This window comes from Phyllobates terribilis, unplaced genomic scaffold, assembly GCF_046119375.1.
Source record: "Phyllobates terribilis strain yellow unplaced genomic scaffold, ASM4611937v1 Scaffold_5__5_contigs__length_657084704, whole genome shotgun sequence".
NCBI lineage: Eukaryota > Metazoa > Chordata > Amphibia > Anura > Dendrobatidae > Phyllobates > Phyllobates terribilis.
In genome coordinates, this window is record NW_027362765.1 from 50391815 (window position 1) to 50408442 (window position 16628).

The 16628-nt window shown below is 42.8% G+C and overlaps 1 protein-coding gene across 2 annotated transcripts in view; it reads left to right on the forward strand.

Moving 5' to 3' along the window:
* Positions 1 to 16351, forward strand: part of LOC141271907 (uncharacterized) — a 156139-nt gene extending 139788 nt beyond the window's left edge. For both annotated transcript variants that reach the window (XM_073682133.1, XM_073682134.1), the window contains exon 11: positions 14596 to 16351. In XM_073682133.1, coding sequence (XP_073538234.1) covers positions 14596 to 15914 — 1319 coding nt within the window. In that variant the 3' untranslated portion in view covers positions 15915 to 16351. The remainder of the gene's footprint in view (positions 1 to 14595) is intronic.
* The last annotated feature ends 277 nt before the right edge of the window (positions 16352 to 16628 follow it).

Consider the following 16628-nt stretch of genomic DNA (forward strand, 5'->3'; position numbering starts at 1 on the left):
GGACTATCAGCTGTGTATCCACCAGACTTCTGCACAACACAACTGATGGTCCCAACCCCATTTATAATGCAAGAAATCCCACTTATTAAACCTGACAGGGCACACCTGTGAAGTGAAAACCATTTCCGGTGACTACCTCTTGAAGCTCATCAAGAAAATGCCAAGAGTGTGCAAAGCAGTCATCAAAGCAAAAGGGGCTACTTTGAATAACCTAGAATATAAGACATATTTTCAGTTGTTTCACACTTTTTTGTTAACTATATAATTCCACATGTGTTAATTCATAGTTTTGATGCCTTCAGTGTGAATGTACAATTTTCATAGTCATGAAAATACAGAAAAATCTTTAAATGAGAAGGTGCGTCCAAACTTTTGGTCTGTACTGTATATGTAAATTGCAATTAAGTAAATGTTAAGTAAATACAATAGTGAATACAATAATAATATAAAATATAATATATAATTTATAGTCGTGATATTGAGGACAGATACCATTGTTAGAAGAGCATCATGAAAAAATGTTTATGCAGAGACCAAATAGGTTAAGATAGGAGATTATAGAGTGATCCAAAAAATAGAATCCATAAATGGGAAGTGTAAACAATCCCAGTGGCGTAATGCAATCTCACCAGGCCATGAGAGAACCGCGCGTTTCGCACCTAGCTTTGTCAAGAGGTAATGATAGACTGCATATTTATATTCATAGAGATTAATCACACCGTTAGTAATTTACTGCATGATGTGTCACCTATAGGAGACAGATGGAGATGGTGGTAACTACTTTTTTAGAGTATCATCACATAATAAAACAGACCAATGTCTTTGGAGTACTTGAACTCCGTTATGTTGGGAGTTATAATTAAGGATGACACGTGTATCAGCGTTGGTGGTATTTAGATTCTTTTCTTGAATTGAAAAAGATCCACCCTTCTTGTTTTTCGTGCACTGTCCATAGAGTTATAAAGACATCGCTTACTGTAACCTCTTTCATGAAAATTTTTAAACAGTATAATTTCCTGATTATGATAGCTCACCTAATTAGAGCAGATGCGTGGTGCTCTTAGAAATTGGCCTGTTGGGATATTAAGATGAGATGTTGAGGAGGAGATGAGTAATAATAGAGAAGAGAATTGGCTGATGTTGGTTTCTGGTGGATGTCGATTTGTAATGATCCCATACCGCCCACCTGGATATAAATATCCAAGGAATCAATGTTGAACTAGCTTGATAAGGAAGTTTCAAATTTGATCATTGTTATTTAGAGATGCAAAAAAATCCCCAAAATCTGCCATTGAACCCTGCCAAATCATCTATACATCGCCAGTGTTGCAGCCCCAAAATTGTACATGTTGCATTACTGGAATGGGGTCCTTAACTGCTTCCCGACCGCCCACTGTACATAAACATTGGCGCTTGCTGGGCTCTGTGCAGCACCGACGTTTATAAACGGTCGGTGGTCCTGCAAGCGCTGTGGGTGCGGTGCAGAGCGACAGCTCTGACAGGGGACATCATCGGGACCTGATTGGATCAGGTCCCAATGATGTTAACCCTTTGCTATCTTCTATATGCCGCGATCTATAGTGATCGCGGCATTTAGAAGATAGTGAGAGGAGAGGGGTTTGTCCACTTTCCTCTCCAATGGCCCCCTGATGTCTGACAGGACCTGCTTTTGTCATGGCTGCCGTAGGTCACATGACCGCCTCCGGGTCTGCAATGTACGGTGTCCTGCTAGACTTCAGCCTGCAGCTGAAGCCTAGCAGAAGACACAGACAGTATGAAACTGTCAGCTAAGCTCTCATGCAATGCAATACATGTATATTGCATTGCATGAGAACAGTGATTAGAAAAATAAAAATTAATGTCCCATACAGGACTAAGTAAAAATGTAAAAAAAAGTCTAAAAAATGTTTTCAAACTGTTAAAAAAAAAATCACAAAATAAATAAAAATAAATAAATATTAAACCAATAAATCCTTATATTTATGCAACAAAAAAAAAAGTACACATATGTGGTATCGCCGCGTCCGAAACAACCCGATCTATAAAACTGTCACACTAATTAACTCCTTCTGTGCACACCGTAAAAAAATAAATAAAAAACGGAGCAAAAAACTATGCTTTTTCATCATATTGCCAAACAAAAAGTGGAATAAAATGTGATCAAAAAGCAAAATAGAAATAAAAATGGTACTGCTGAAAACGTCATCTTGTTCCGCAAAAGAAAAGCCGCCATACAGCTCCATCAGCCGAAAAATAAAAAAGTTATAGCTCTCAGAATAAAGCGATGTAAAAAAAATGTGTTTTCTATGAAATTGTTTTGTGTAAAAGCGCCAAAACATTAAAAAAAATACAGTAAGTGTAGTATCACTGTAAATGTACTAACCCGAAGAATAACGCTGCCTTATCACTTTTACCACACGCAGAACGGCATAAAAAAACCCTCAAAAAACAATTCCTGAATTGTTGTTTTTTGTTCATTTTACCTCCCAAAAAACGGAATAGAAAGCGATCAAAAAATGTCACGTACCCAAAAATGGTACCAATAAAAACGTCAACTTGTCCCGCAAAAAACAAGCCATCACATGACTCTGTCGGCCGAAATATGGAAAAATTATAGATCTCAAAATATGGCGATGCAAAAACTAGATTTTGCAAAAAAAAGCGTCTTTTAGTGTGTGACAGCTGTCAATCATAAAAACCCGATATAAATCTGGTATCGCTGTAATCGCACCGATCCGAAGAATAAAGTAATCTTATCAGTTATACCACACGAGGAACGGCGTAAAAAATAAATAAAACCAATTCTTCACCTGCTACTGATTTGTTTATTATGTCTCCCAAAGATCGCAGTATGGCTCTGCGCTGAGCACTTACACCAGAGTTTCCGTGTAAATCTCTGAAATACGTGTGTTATGCACACGCCCGGACTGACTGGCGTGTGCGGGTGTTGTGGTTCCACTGGACCATGGACCGGAGAGTGCCTGGAGGGGCGTGACTAAGTATCTGGCCGATCCGACCAAGGTGGCACGACGGCATACGACGCCAGTGCACCAGGGAGAAACCGGGCAGAGGGACCAGGTGCTACTCCAGGTCAAACTCCGGACACGGGGGTTGACCCACACTGGGATTACTGGAACAGGCAGGTTAGGCTGGCACAGACTGGTGGATGTAAGCAAACACGGCAGGTATGCAGATGGGTGGATACAGGCGAGTATGCAGGCAGGGAGGTACTGGCCGAAAGGACGGGCTGGAGCACAGAAAGGTTAAGACCCAGTACAGACTGGGTCACAGAACCGCAGATGCGGTAGACAACCACAGCAGAGAGGGAACGCCCGAAGCGGTGGGCAAGAACAGAGCAGGACGGGGCTGCAGGAGCAGTGAGCACAAGCAGGGCAGGACAGGACTGCCGGAGCGGCGGGCAGAAGCAGGGCAGGACAGGACTGCCGGAGCAGCGGGCAGAAGCAGGGCAGGACAGGACTGCCGGAGCAGCGGGCAGAAGCAGGGCAGGACAGGACTGCCGGAGCAGTGAGCAAAAGGGTCAGAGCGGAGCAAGGCTGCCGGAGCAGTGAGCAAAGGGGTCAAAGCGGAGCAAGGCTGCCGGAGCAGTGAGCAAGGAGTCAGAGCAGGACGGACAGGGCACTGTTCACACGGAACAGACAGGAAGGGAAAGGCAGAGCCAGATACCCACAGGGTATTTGCAGTGAAGTAGCAAGTGGACCACAAACTCACAAACGGGAGTACAGAGACAGCAAGCAGGAGTTAGGTACGAGTTCAGACTCTGCAGAAAAAGGAAAGGAACGGACATAGAGGCAAAACAGGTAAAGGATAGGAGAGAGTTCAGACTGGAACTGAGTGTACGGAAGAGACCGACACTGCAGCGGGATACAGGAGCGGGTCTGGGAATACGGCCCCGAGAGAGGCGGGACGAACAGGCAAGGAGCGTGTTCAGACAGGACAGACAAGATACAGGAGCGGGTCTAGGTAATCGGCCCCTAGAAGGCGGAAGGAACAGGCTAGGAGCGAGTTCGACTCTGCAGAAAGATGCAGAAAACAGACAGAGGGAAAAGGGAGACAAGGTTAAAGTAGAAACGAGGCACAGACAACAGGGAACAGAGGAACGGGAACAGAAACAGCAAGGCAGGAACACAAACAGGACTCTGTTCAGACGGGAACAGATACCGCAAGGCACAGACAGGCAGATCTAGGAATACGGCCCCTAGAAGGTGAAAGAACAGGCAAGAAGCGTGTTCACAAGAACAGACCACAGTTCAGACACAGAACTGGAAAACAGGCAGGAAAACAGGATAGGACCTGGCATGTCAGAGACAAAAAGCCGACTGACAACGTGATTAAGACGGAACCCATGACGGAAGATTCCTTGTAATGAGAAATTGCGCAACAAATTTCATGGTGCAATTTATCCTGTTACCCTTATGATAATGCAAAATTAGGGGATGAAAAACATTTTTGCGGGAAAAATGTGAAAATTATATTTTTACGCCTCAATATTATAAACTTCTGTGAAGCACCTGGGGGTTCAAGGTGCTCACCACACATCTAGATAAGTTCCCTAAAGGGTCTAGTTTCCAAAATGGTGTCACTTGTGGGGGGTTTCCACTGTTTAGGCACATCAGGAGCTCCCCAAATGCTACATGGCATCCGCTAATTATTCAAGCAAATTTTACATTCAAAAAGTCAAATGGCGCTCCTTCCCTTCCGAACCCTGCCGTGCGCCCAAACAGTGGTTTTCCTCCACATATGGGGTATCAGCGCGCTCAAGAGAAATTGCACTACAAATTGTGTAGTCCATTTTTTCCTGTTACCCTTGTGAAAATAAAAAAATTGTGTCTAAAGTAACATTTTTGTGAAAAAAAGTTAGATGTTCATTGTTTTCTTCCACATTCCCAAAATTTCCGTGAAGAACCTGAAGGGTTAATAAACTTCTTGAATGTGGTTTTGAGCACCTTGAGGGGTGCAGTTTTTAGAATGGTGTCACTTTTGGGTATTTTCTGTCATAAAGGCCCCTCAAAGTCACTTCAAATAAGATGTGGTCCCTAAAAAAATGTTTTTGCAAATTTTGTTGGAAAAATGAGAAATCGCTGGTCAACTTTTAACCCTTAGAACTTCCTAACAAAAAAAAAGGTTGGTTCCAAAATTGTGCTGATGTAAAGTAGACATGTGGGAAATTTTATTTATTAACTATTTAGTGTGACATATCTCTCTGATTTAAGGGCATGAAAATTCAAAGTTTGAAAATTGCAAAATTTTCAAAATTTTCGCCAAATTTCTGATTTTTTCTCAAATAAATGCAAGTGATATCGAAGAAATTTTACCACTATCATGAAGTACAATAAGTCACGAAAAAACAATCTCAGAATCAGGGGAATCTGTTGAAGCATTCCAGAGTAATTACTTCATAAAGTGACAGTGGTCAGAATTGTAAAAATTGGCCTGGTCGCGAAGGCGAAAACAGGCTCTGGCGTGAAGTGGTTAAGAAAAATTTCCCACTCCCATAACCTCCAAAATAAATATGCGTAGGAGAGTGCACACGCAGCCCCCATGGCGGTTCCCCAGAGTTGGAGGTAAAATAAATGTTTAAAGAGAGAGAAATTATGTGTGAGGGCAAATGACAATAAATCTGAGATCAAATTACTTTTCTCCACATCAAAGTTGTTCATATGGCAAAAGGTTCTTACCACTTGTAATCCCTGTTCGTGCCTGATGGAGTACAACGATTCCACATCGCAAGTTACGAGAAGCATATCAGGTTCCAAATGATTAACATCCAATTTGAGCAAGACATTGTATTTTTAATGAAAGACAAAAGGTTTTCCACCAAATGAAAATCAGTTTGCAGATGGGTTCACATAAGTTGTTATTACCTGATATTATCGGCCACCCAGTGGGATTCTGCGGATCCTTGTGTATTTTTGGTAATAAATAAATAGTTGCAATGGTGAGTTCTTTGATGGGAAGTTCATCAATCTGATGTTTAGTAAGTGTCCCCTTTTCCTTAGCTATATCAAGTATGGCAAGCAGTTGGCCTCTGTATCGTGACAGTGGGTTATACATACGTTTTTTTTATAACACATTGGATTATGTAACTGTTTGAACATTTCGTGTTCATACATAACGATTGGCCAAATGACCACATTGCCTTCTTTATGTCACAGGTGTGTCAGTTTTGGTAGAAGGTCGCTGCACTTGGCATTGCAGACACTTTCTTGATCCTTTCATCATCCCTCACTCTCTAGGACCCAGCGGTGATCTCCACTTTCTGCTGCTAATTAACACACCCTTGCTGGACCTTTAAATAACACCCAGTTTCTCCAAAGAATCGCTGGTGATAGAAGTATATTCCTCTGTTCAGGCTTGGAGTTCTAGCAGTCGGCTAGTTTCTTCTTGGGAGTTCCTTTGTGGATTGTAGTCGTGATCTCTCTGGTGTCTTCTTCTCACAGCTAAGTGTATCCCCTTGTCTGTTTACCTTGTTTGTCTTTAGTTGCAGTGGGGCTGAATAGTGCTTACCCCTCCCCCTCACCACCTAGGGCCTATCTCTAGGGTCAGCCAGGGATTAGGTATCCTGCTCAGCGATAGGTGCGGAACCTATTTAGGGAAGATAGGGGAGTCGGGGTGTTGTGAGATCTACCTAGGGGTCTCCATTCTCCCTTTCCCTAGTTGTTGCACTTCCCCCCTTTTCCCATCGTCGTACGCTGGGTCCTTCCCATACCTAGAATGACACTTTATCAGAAGGCTTTATCACAATTTCCTTCAAGTTCCTCAATTGTTTAAGAGCAAGATATAGCTTAGTAAGATTGTCGTTTTAGATAATTTAGTTCATCTAGTTAATAATGAAGTTGGATACTCACTCTGTTCTGTGTGACTTGTTCCGCAAGGCCTCTTTCTCCGCCACTGTATTAAAATCGTTGGTTCAATCAGTCCTATTAAAGATCTTTTTGAAGATAAATTTTCTACCAAACAAATGGACAGTCTTCAAAACTGAACAAGCCAAATTATCAGTGCCTTGCCTGAATTGTTTTTTTCAGCAGACATGTAAGTGGTATAGTAACGCTGATGTTGGCATCACCAGCACCATATTGGTGGAATATTCAAAGCAGCGCAACACTGCATACACGTCCTGCATGGAGGCCCAGTCATTGGTGGTGAAGTGGTGTTTTGCAAAGCGACTCACCTGTGTGTGCTACAGCTGAAACTCCACTATTGCCTGCTGCTGCTCACACAGTCTCTCCAGCATATTCAAGGTGGAGTCCAACCTTGTGCGTACATTGCATATCAGCCGGTGAGCGGGAAGGCAGAAGAGACGCTGCAGTGCAGACAGGTGAGCAGCAGGAGGGTGAGAATGGCAAAAGCATTGCCCGAACTTTCAGCAGCAGCTCTGACATATATGGGTAGTTTTTCAGGAAGCTCTGCACCTCCAAATTCAGCACATGCACCAGGCAAGGGATGTGCGTCAAACTGACTAGGCCCTGAGCTGCAACAAGATTTCACCCATTAACAGACACCACTAGACCGGGCTTGAGGTTCACAAGCACCAACCACTCATCTGTCTGCTGTTTGATCCCCGTCCACAGTCCCTGTGTGGTGTGGGATTTGTTCCCCAAACACAGGGCTGTGGAGTCGGTAAGCCAAACCTCCGACTCCTCAATTTCCATGACACTGACTCCAATTCTGACTCCACGATTCCAACTCCCTCATACATGGCTCATGTTGAAGTGATAAATTTACTGTAGCACAGATTAATCTCAGCTAAAAGTCTAGACCCTTAGGCTGCGTGCCCACTGTGCGTTTTTCAAGCGTTTTTGCCGTGGAATTTTCGCAGCGAAAACACTTAAAAAACGCTTGGTAACACGTGCCCCATGGTCCCCAATGATAATCCGCATTTGCTGTGCACATGCTGCGGAAATTTCCACTGCGGATTATCATTGCGGAAAAATCCGCAGCATGTCCATTAATTTTGCGGACATGCAGCGTAATCGCCGCCATTGACTTGCATTGGACCGCATGACATCCGCATCACTGCATCTGCACATGCGGATATCACACGGTTCAATGTGCGGATGGTACCCAGGTCTGTAGGAGAGGAGACTCTTATCCAGACCAGGGTACCATAGAACCTGTTAAAAAAAGAATTTAAAATAAAAAATAAAGATTATACTTACCTTCCGATGTCCTCCCTGTGTTTTCTCCCCTCCATCTGGTCTGCTGTATGGGTCGCGGTGTTGTGAAGGACCTGCCATGACGTCATTGAGTCATGTGACGTGTCACATGACTCAATGACGTCACCGCAGGTTTTTCACACCACCGCGAGCCGCCCAAGACACCGGACGTAGCGGAGAAAACACCGGGAGGACATCGGAAGGTAAGTATAATCGTTATTTTTTACCATTCTTATTCTTGGTTGCATGGATTTATATAGTGTGAACAAGTTGTCAAGCACTTTCCAAGTGATGCTAAAATCGCTTGGATAAGCGCTTGATAACCTGCATGCAGAAATGCATGCAAAAATGCTTGTCAAACGCTTCTACCTGGCGGGAAAAACGCATGTAAAAACCGCATGTGTGTTTGCTGCCAGGGAGAAGCGGAAAAAATATGCAGCATTTCTGCATCGTGGGCACATAGCATTAGATCAGGAATAGGACAGACATTTTTAGGACATTTCAAAACTTTCCCAAATTCTTATGAAAAAATATTTCACACAAACTGCATTGAACTACTGCACCCAATTTATTATATATTTTAGGAGTTGGTCCATTTTATTCCAACTCCACAACTCCAACTCCACAGCCCTGCCCAAACAGAGGAGTTTAATAACAGCCTGCTGTTGTTTACCCTGGCTGTGCTGAAGTTGGTGGTGCAGGTCTTACGGTGACTGGATGAGATGGCGGTGGAGGAAGCGGAGGAGGAGGCAACCTCGACAGAGAAACATCCAGCAATTCTCATTGGCTAGAACATCTTTCGCCTCTCTCCCAGCCGCCACTACATTTACTTAGTGGTTTTTTTAAACTATCTTTCTCCGCCAGCCAGAATGGTAGCATTTCAAGGTCCAGTAACTTGGAAATGCTGTCATTCAGGACCATGACTCGTGAGTGGCTAGGGGAGTATTTCCTCTTTCTCGAGGGTTTTTCCTCTTTCTCAAGGGTTTGGGGGATGGAACGTTGAACACTTCCATGGGACGGTGTGGAGATGTTCAGTGACCCAAGTGGTGGTGCTGTCACATTCTCTCTTTGCGGCCAGGTAAGTGGCCCTGTTGATCGTTAGTGGGAGGAAGAGGCCGAGACAGAAGCAGAAGAGGGAGCAGGAGGAGGCTCAGATCTGTCCTGCTTTTTAATGTGTGTACTCCACTACACCTTTTGCTTGGAATTCATATGCCTTGTCATGCAGGTGGTGCTCAAGTTCAGAAGGTTTATGCCTCGCTTCAGGCTGACTGCACATCGTGCAAAGCACCTGTTGCTTGTTGTCCGCACTTTCCCTGAATAAATGCCATGCCAGGGAGCTCTTTTGTTGTGCTGATTTCGGCTGCACGGTGGCCAATAGCAGCTGATGTAGTAGCTGGGGCTGCCCGCTGTGTTTTTGCACCCTGCTCCTTCTTTTGCTGTGCTGCTAGAGGAACGTGGTCACCTCCTTTTCCTCCGAACTGCGCACGTCACTAGGATGGCCTCCGCTCCATATGGGGTCTATGACCTCATCATCACACTCATTATCTTCCACCCACTGCTCACCCCTTCCCTCCTTGCCGATCAGCACACTGAAGAAAGACGCTGCCGTTGGCAACTGTTTCGTCATCCTCCGACATGTGCTGCGATGGTCCACTGACCATGTTCACTAGCCCTCCCACGTACTCATTCTCCAACCTAATAAGTGCATCAGTGCACTCAGTCTCTTCCAGTTCTGGGCAGGTTGATGGGAACCTCAGCCAGTGGAGTCATCAAAGAGCACAAGAGACTGCTGCATGACTTGGGGCTCAGACTGCTTGGTTGATTTGTAAGGGGGTGAGGTAGATGCCGGCTGACCATAGTCTTCAGGTGCCAACTCTGCATTTTCTGCAGTGAACTGGGTGAAAGATATTGCAAAGGAATTGGAGGCACTCTCAGCAATCCAGTCTAACACCTTTTTAACATCTTGTGGCCTCACAATTTGAGCAATGGTATTCGGCCATATGCATAAAGTCCTGTTGCCTGCATGCACCAGAGGAAGGAGTTATATTTGGGTAAGTAGCAGGCACAGAAAGATCAAGTCTTCTCCCTGAAGCAGCTATACTACTATCACAATTAGCAGCTACACCACCATGTCCACGTTCCCTATTTGATGCTCTCCTCATATTTGGAAATGGTTTTTATGCACACTACTTGCAAAGAGATGGTGGAAGAGTAGATTTATTGTTTTGCCGCACCACTCGCATAGACACAGCGGTACAGTAAAATTATTTGTTTGGCCTACAAATGGCAAAGAGATGGCTGCAGAGCAGAATTATTTTTTATGCACACTGCTCATACAGACATGGCTGCAAAGTACACACAGCAGCTTTTTGGCACAGTACTCCCACAGGCAGGGTTGCAGAGTACCAGCAGTGGCTTTTGGCACAGTACTCCCAGTAAACACAGCAGCTTAACCTCTTTTGACAAACTCATTGGCAAAGTACTAGAGAAGAGATGTATAGCACTGAGGTTGTTAGCTTCAGTAATATAAACCTAGGAAAAATGATCCAGCACACAAATTGCTGACTGGTTAATCTGCCATGTTTAGTGCTAGGAAGATTGAACAACTGTACAGTGGGAGGAGTCCAGAGGATAAATACCCAGATGTGTAGAGAAGTGTGTGTGAGTGGGCCTGGAGGTGAAAACTCTGGAGTTGTATTGTCATGTGAAGAAAGCTAAACCTTGTGTTGTTTGTTGCTGAAGTGGGCGGTTTCCCGTAGCAACACAGACTGTGCTGTACACTATGATTTGTTTTTCTTGTTAGGCCAGGAAGGCTGTGTTTGTTTTGCTAACATTGCTGTGGTTTATGCAGTACTCTTAATAAACCAGCGGAAGATTTAAAGAGACAGTGTTCCTGTGTCTACCTCTATGTGCAGCCGAGTGAGCCAATCTACCACACCCTTCACCCCGGGCCATTTTTCGTTCTTCCTTTTTTGCTCCCCTTCTTCCCAGAGCCAAAACTTTTTTATTTTTCTATCAATATGGATGTGCTGGAGCCCGCATCAAAGGGAGAGACACAGCATACGACATATCTATACGTCATATGTCGTGAAGGTGTTAAATGCACAGTACTCCCACAGGCGGGGTTGCAGAGTAGACACAGCGGCTTTTGGCACAGTACTCCCACAGGCGAGGTTGCAGAGTATACCTAGCGTATTTTGACTTAGTATTCCCACAGGCGGGGTTGCAGAATACACACAGTGGCTTTTGGCACAGTACTCCCACAGGCAAGGTTGCAGAGTAAACACAATCTCTTTTGACACAGTACTCCCACAGATATCGGTTGTAGAGTACACACAGCAGATTTTTGGCACAGTTCTCCCACTGAGACAAGTGCCGAGTACACACAGCGGATTTGTGGCAGAGTGTGCTACCTAACACTGTCCCTCGCTGCAGCTGCGTCATGTCCCTACACTAAGCAGAGCTGCACCCGTGATTTGGCATTTATACACTCATGTTGTGCGCCGGCAAAATATTGGCATGGCTGTGATGGTTCTGGAAGTGCCCACACCCTAAAAGCTTGTTGATTGGCTGTGCTGGAGCCTTTCAGCAAACTTTATTAGGCATACAAACCCGAACAGTAAACCGGACATCCTGTCAAAAGTCCGCGTTCGGGGTTCGGTAAGTGTCCGGTACAGACCCCAGATTTTACAGTTTGAGTTCGCTCATTCCTAGTTATTGGTAATTTTTTGAGTTTCTTTATGAAAACATCTGAAATTAGCCAAAAAGTTTGAAGAATTAAAAAAGTTCTCACACTGATTTTGTATGCTCTTAAAGCAAATAATGGCACCACAAAAAATATTTCATAAATAGCATTTAGCGTATTTCTTCTTTACATCGGCAGCATTTTTCAAACCCTTTTATATTTTTAGGACTTCAAAAGGCTTAAACAACCAATTATGTGTTCAAGGAAATTTACAAACCCTATTTTTTGGGGGACCAAATCTTTTGGAGTTATTTGGATGGACAATATTTTCGAAAATTGCACTCCTCAGTATCAGAAACTACATTGGCAGCTGCTGCCAAGGCAAATAAAATAATATGATGCATTAAGAGAGGCATAGATATTCATGACGAAAACATAGTTTTACCTCTATACAAGTCACTAGTGATCCCTCACTTAAAATACTGCAGAAAATGTTGGTCTCCGGTGAATAAGATGGACATAGCTGAACTAGAGCGGTTGCAGAGAAGAGCAACCAAGGTTATTAAGGGAATGGGTGGACTACAATACTAAGACTGGTTATTATACTTAAGGTTATTCAGGTTGGAAAAATGAAGGCTTAGAGTTGATCTTATTATAATGTACAAATATATGAGGGAACAGTACAGAGATCTTTCTAATGATCTTTTTACACCTGGACCTGCAATGGGGATGAGGGGGCATCCCCTGTGTCTAGAGGAAAGAAGGTTTAATCATAATCACAGATCAGATCCTTTACTGTAAGAGCAAGGAACTCTCAGACACATGATGTTGTAATGGTTGATTGCTAAAATTCAAGAAGGCTGTGGATGCATTTTTTGAAAAATATAATATTACAGATTATGAATACTAGATTCTGTGATGAGACGTTGATCCAAGGAACTAGTCTGATTGCTGTATGTGGAGTCGGGAAGGAATTTTTCCCTTAATATGGAACCATTGGTGTCTGCCCTTTGGGATTTTGCCTTCCTCTGGCTCAACATGTTAGGCAATAGCTTGAACTCGATGGACTGAAGTCTACCTTCAACCTTAAAACTATGAAGCGTTCAGGAAATTTAATCTTTGAGGTGTATCACAATAATTAACAAAAATTGGAATTCAGAAATGTAAAAAAAAATTAATTAAATTGTTGATTTTAGCCCAATTTTTTCAATTTTACAAGGGGAAATGGAAAAAAATTGACCCCACAATATATTTTGCAACTTCTCCTGAATAGGACAGTATCATACTGTTTAGGTACATGGCAGGACTCAGAGGGTAAGGAGCGCAATTTGGCTATGGGAATTCAGATTTTGCTCGAATAGTTTACAGGAATCATTTGTAGATCACCTAAGGTGTTAGAGCGGTGGAAAAACAGGACAGTTGAAAACCGCAGAAAGTGACTGTATTACCCTCATGGAATTCATCTTTAAGAGTAGTGACTATTTTGACTCCAGAGGTAATCTCTGGAAACTAGTACGCAGTGAGTGCTGGAGATTGAAAATAGTATACATGCCATATTAGTGCCCAATAAGTGATGCCCGGCTTGTGCTTCTGTAGACATGACCACCATACATTTTTAAGTGGCTTCTTCCTGCTACAACAATTTTAAAAATGTGGATGGTAGCAGTATTTGGGCACATAGCAGGACTCAGAAGCGAGGAAAAATTTGGCTTTGGGACCACAGATTTTGCTGGATTGATTCATGGAAGCCATGTTTTTTTCAAGGTCTACTATTAGACTGTGTGCCCACGTAGCGTTTTTCAAGCGTTTATGCTGCGGAATTTCCGCAGCGGAAACGCTTGTTAAACGCTAGGTAATCCGCACCCCATAGTCCCCAAGGGGATTCCGCATGTTCTATGCACATGCTGCGGATTTTTCCGCAGCGTTTATGCTGCGTACAAAAGTCCGCAGCATGTCATTTAATTTTGCGGAAGCGCAGCTTAACTCCCGCCATTGACTTGCATTGAGACGCATAGAAACCGCGACTGTACATTTGTACAAGCGGCTTCTATGCGTCTCTATGTGCGGATGGTACCCAGTTCTGGAGGAGAGGAGACTCTCATCCAGACCTGGGTACCATTGTACCTGTAAAAAAAGAATAAAATAACAAATAAAGTTTATATTCACCTGTCCGGCGGCTTGTCTCTGAATGCCGGCATCGCTTGAGGACCTGCGGTGACGTCACAGTCATGTGACCGCAGGCCCTTCACCGCTCTGTCTCGCGAGATGCCGGCAGCCAGGAACCAGACAGTAACGAGCTCTGCAGCCACGCCGGGGCCTCCGGGGTGAGTATAGCTTTATTTGTTTTAATTTTTACGGTTCACACTGTATAAATCCATGCTGTTTGCATGGATTTATACAGTGTGACCTAGTTGTCAAGCACTTTCCAAGTGATGCTATTGCCTGGAAAGCGCTTGTCAATCTGCATGCAGAAACGCATGTGAATCCGCATGTGGATCCGCATGTATTCTGCAGGAAAAACGCATGCACAATCTGCATGCGTTTTTTTCTGCCAGGGAGATGCAGAAATGCTGCAGAAATGTTCTGCTTCATTTCTGCATCGTGGGCACATAGCCTTAAATTGTTAATTGTTTTTGTCTTGGTAAATAATTTAATTTTGCTACATAATTTGCTACATAAATGTAATAAAAATATAATTTAGCATAATTTATTAAAAATATTCTTTATTCGTGGCAGGTGACTGCATCAAGAGATCAGAGGGACAAGTGACATCTTCAATTTTTAAATCAGATGACCTTAATATCACTCAAGATATAACTGACGTTTATGCCACGATTCCAGAAATACAGTCTATGCTGCAGTCTATACAGTCTAATACAGAGTATTGGAAATATTTTAACCAGAAATTAGAGCTTTGTAGTGAAAAAAGAGTTCACACAGTGGAGAAGCCGTTTTCATGTTCAGAATGTGGTAAATGTTTTGCACATAAAGCACATCTTGTTACACATCAGAGAACTCACACAGGGGAGAAGCCGTTTTCATGTTTAGAATGTGGGAAATGTTTTGCACATAAATCACATCTTGTTACACATCAGAGATCTCACAGAGGTGAAAAGCCATTTTCATGTTCAGAATGTGGGAAATGTTTTGGATATAAATCACAATTTGTTACACATCAGAGAACTCACACAGGAGAGAAGCCGTATTCATGTTCAGAATGTGGGAAATGTTTTGCACATAAATCACATCTTGTTACACATCAGAGATCTCACACAGGTGAGAAGCCATTTTCATGTTCAGAATGTGGGAAATGTTTTGGATATAAATCACATCTTGTTAAACATCAGAGATCTCACAAAGGTGCGAAGCCATTTTCATGTTCAGAATGTGGGAAATGTTTTGCATATAAATCACAATTTGTTACACATCAGAGAACTCACACAGGAGAGAAGCCGTATTCATGTTCAGAATGTGGGAAATGTTTTGCACATAAATCACATCTTGTTACACATCAGAGATCTCACAGAGGTGAAAAGCCATTTTCATGTTCAGAATGTGGGAAATGTTTTGGATATAAATCACAATTTGTTACACATCAGAGAACTCACACAGGAGAGAAGCCGTATTCATGTTCAGAATGTGGGAAATGTTTTGCACATAAATCACATCTTGTTACACATCAGAGATCTCACACAGGTGAGAAGCCATTTTCATGTTCAGAATGTGGGAAATGTTTTGGATATAAATCACATCTTGTTAAACATCAGAGATCTCACAAAGGTGCGAAGCCATTTTCATGTTCAGAATGTTGTAAATCTTTTACAGATAAATCACATCTTGTTACACATCAGAGAACTCACACAGGAGAGAAGCCATTTTCATGTTCAGAATGTGGGAAATGTTTTGCACAGAAATCACATCTTGTTAAACATCAGAGAACTCACACAGGAGAGAAGCCTTTTTCATGTTCAGAATGTGGGAAATGTTTTACCAACAAAAGGAGTCTTACTAAACATCAAATATCTCACAAAGGGAGAAGCCATTCTCATACCTAGAAGGTGGGAAATGTTTTACTTGAAAATCATATATTTTGACAAACTGTACACATACTGTAACAGAGTTTCAAAGTAACAACAAAGATGTAAACGACAAAGAAGTAAATGAGAAAGTAAGATAGAACTTGCATTTGAATTAAAACATATGAAGTTATTAATATACATCTGTTATGTTAAAAAAAAAATTAAATGCAATATTCATTTGAATATTTCTCAGTTACATATTTATATATTCACTATATGGACAAGAGTATTGCAGCACCTCCCCTTAAACCTTCCAAAAATACCCAATATTTCCTCCTCTCTCTTCTTCCTAACTCCCAATCTGAGCGATCTGCCATTCATCAGTCTTTTTCAATCCACAATCTCCATGTGTCAACAAAGTCTTTAACTTTTCTATACTACAATAATAAACATGTTCATATTCTAAATTACTATTTACATGTACGATCCATTCCTTCTTTGTTGGAACATTTGGTGTAAAGCCCCCGTCTCACATAGCGAGATCGCTGCTGTGTCACGTTTTTGGTGACGCAACAGTGACCTCACCAGCGATATCGCTATGTGTGACACTTTGCAACGATCAGGCCCCTGCTGTGAGGTCGCTGATCGCTGCAAAGTGTCCTGGACCATTTTTTAGTCGTTGCTCTCCCGCTGGTCAGCACACATCGCTGTGTGTGACCAGCGCGAGCAGCGATCAGGCTGGTAACTATG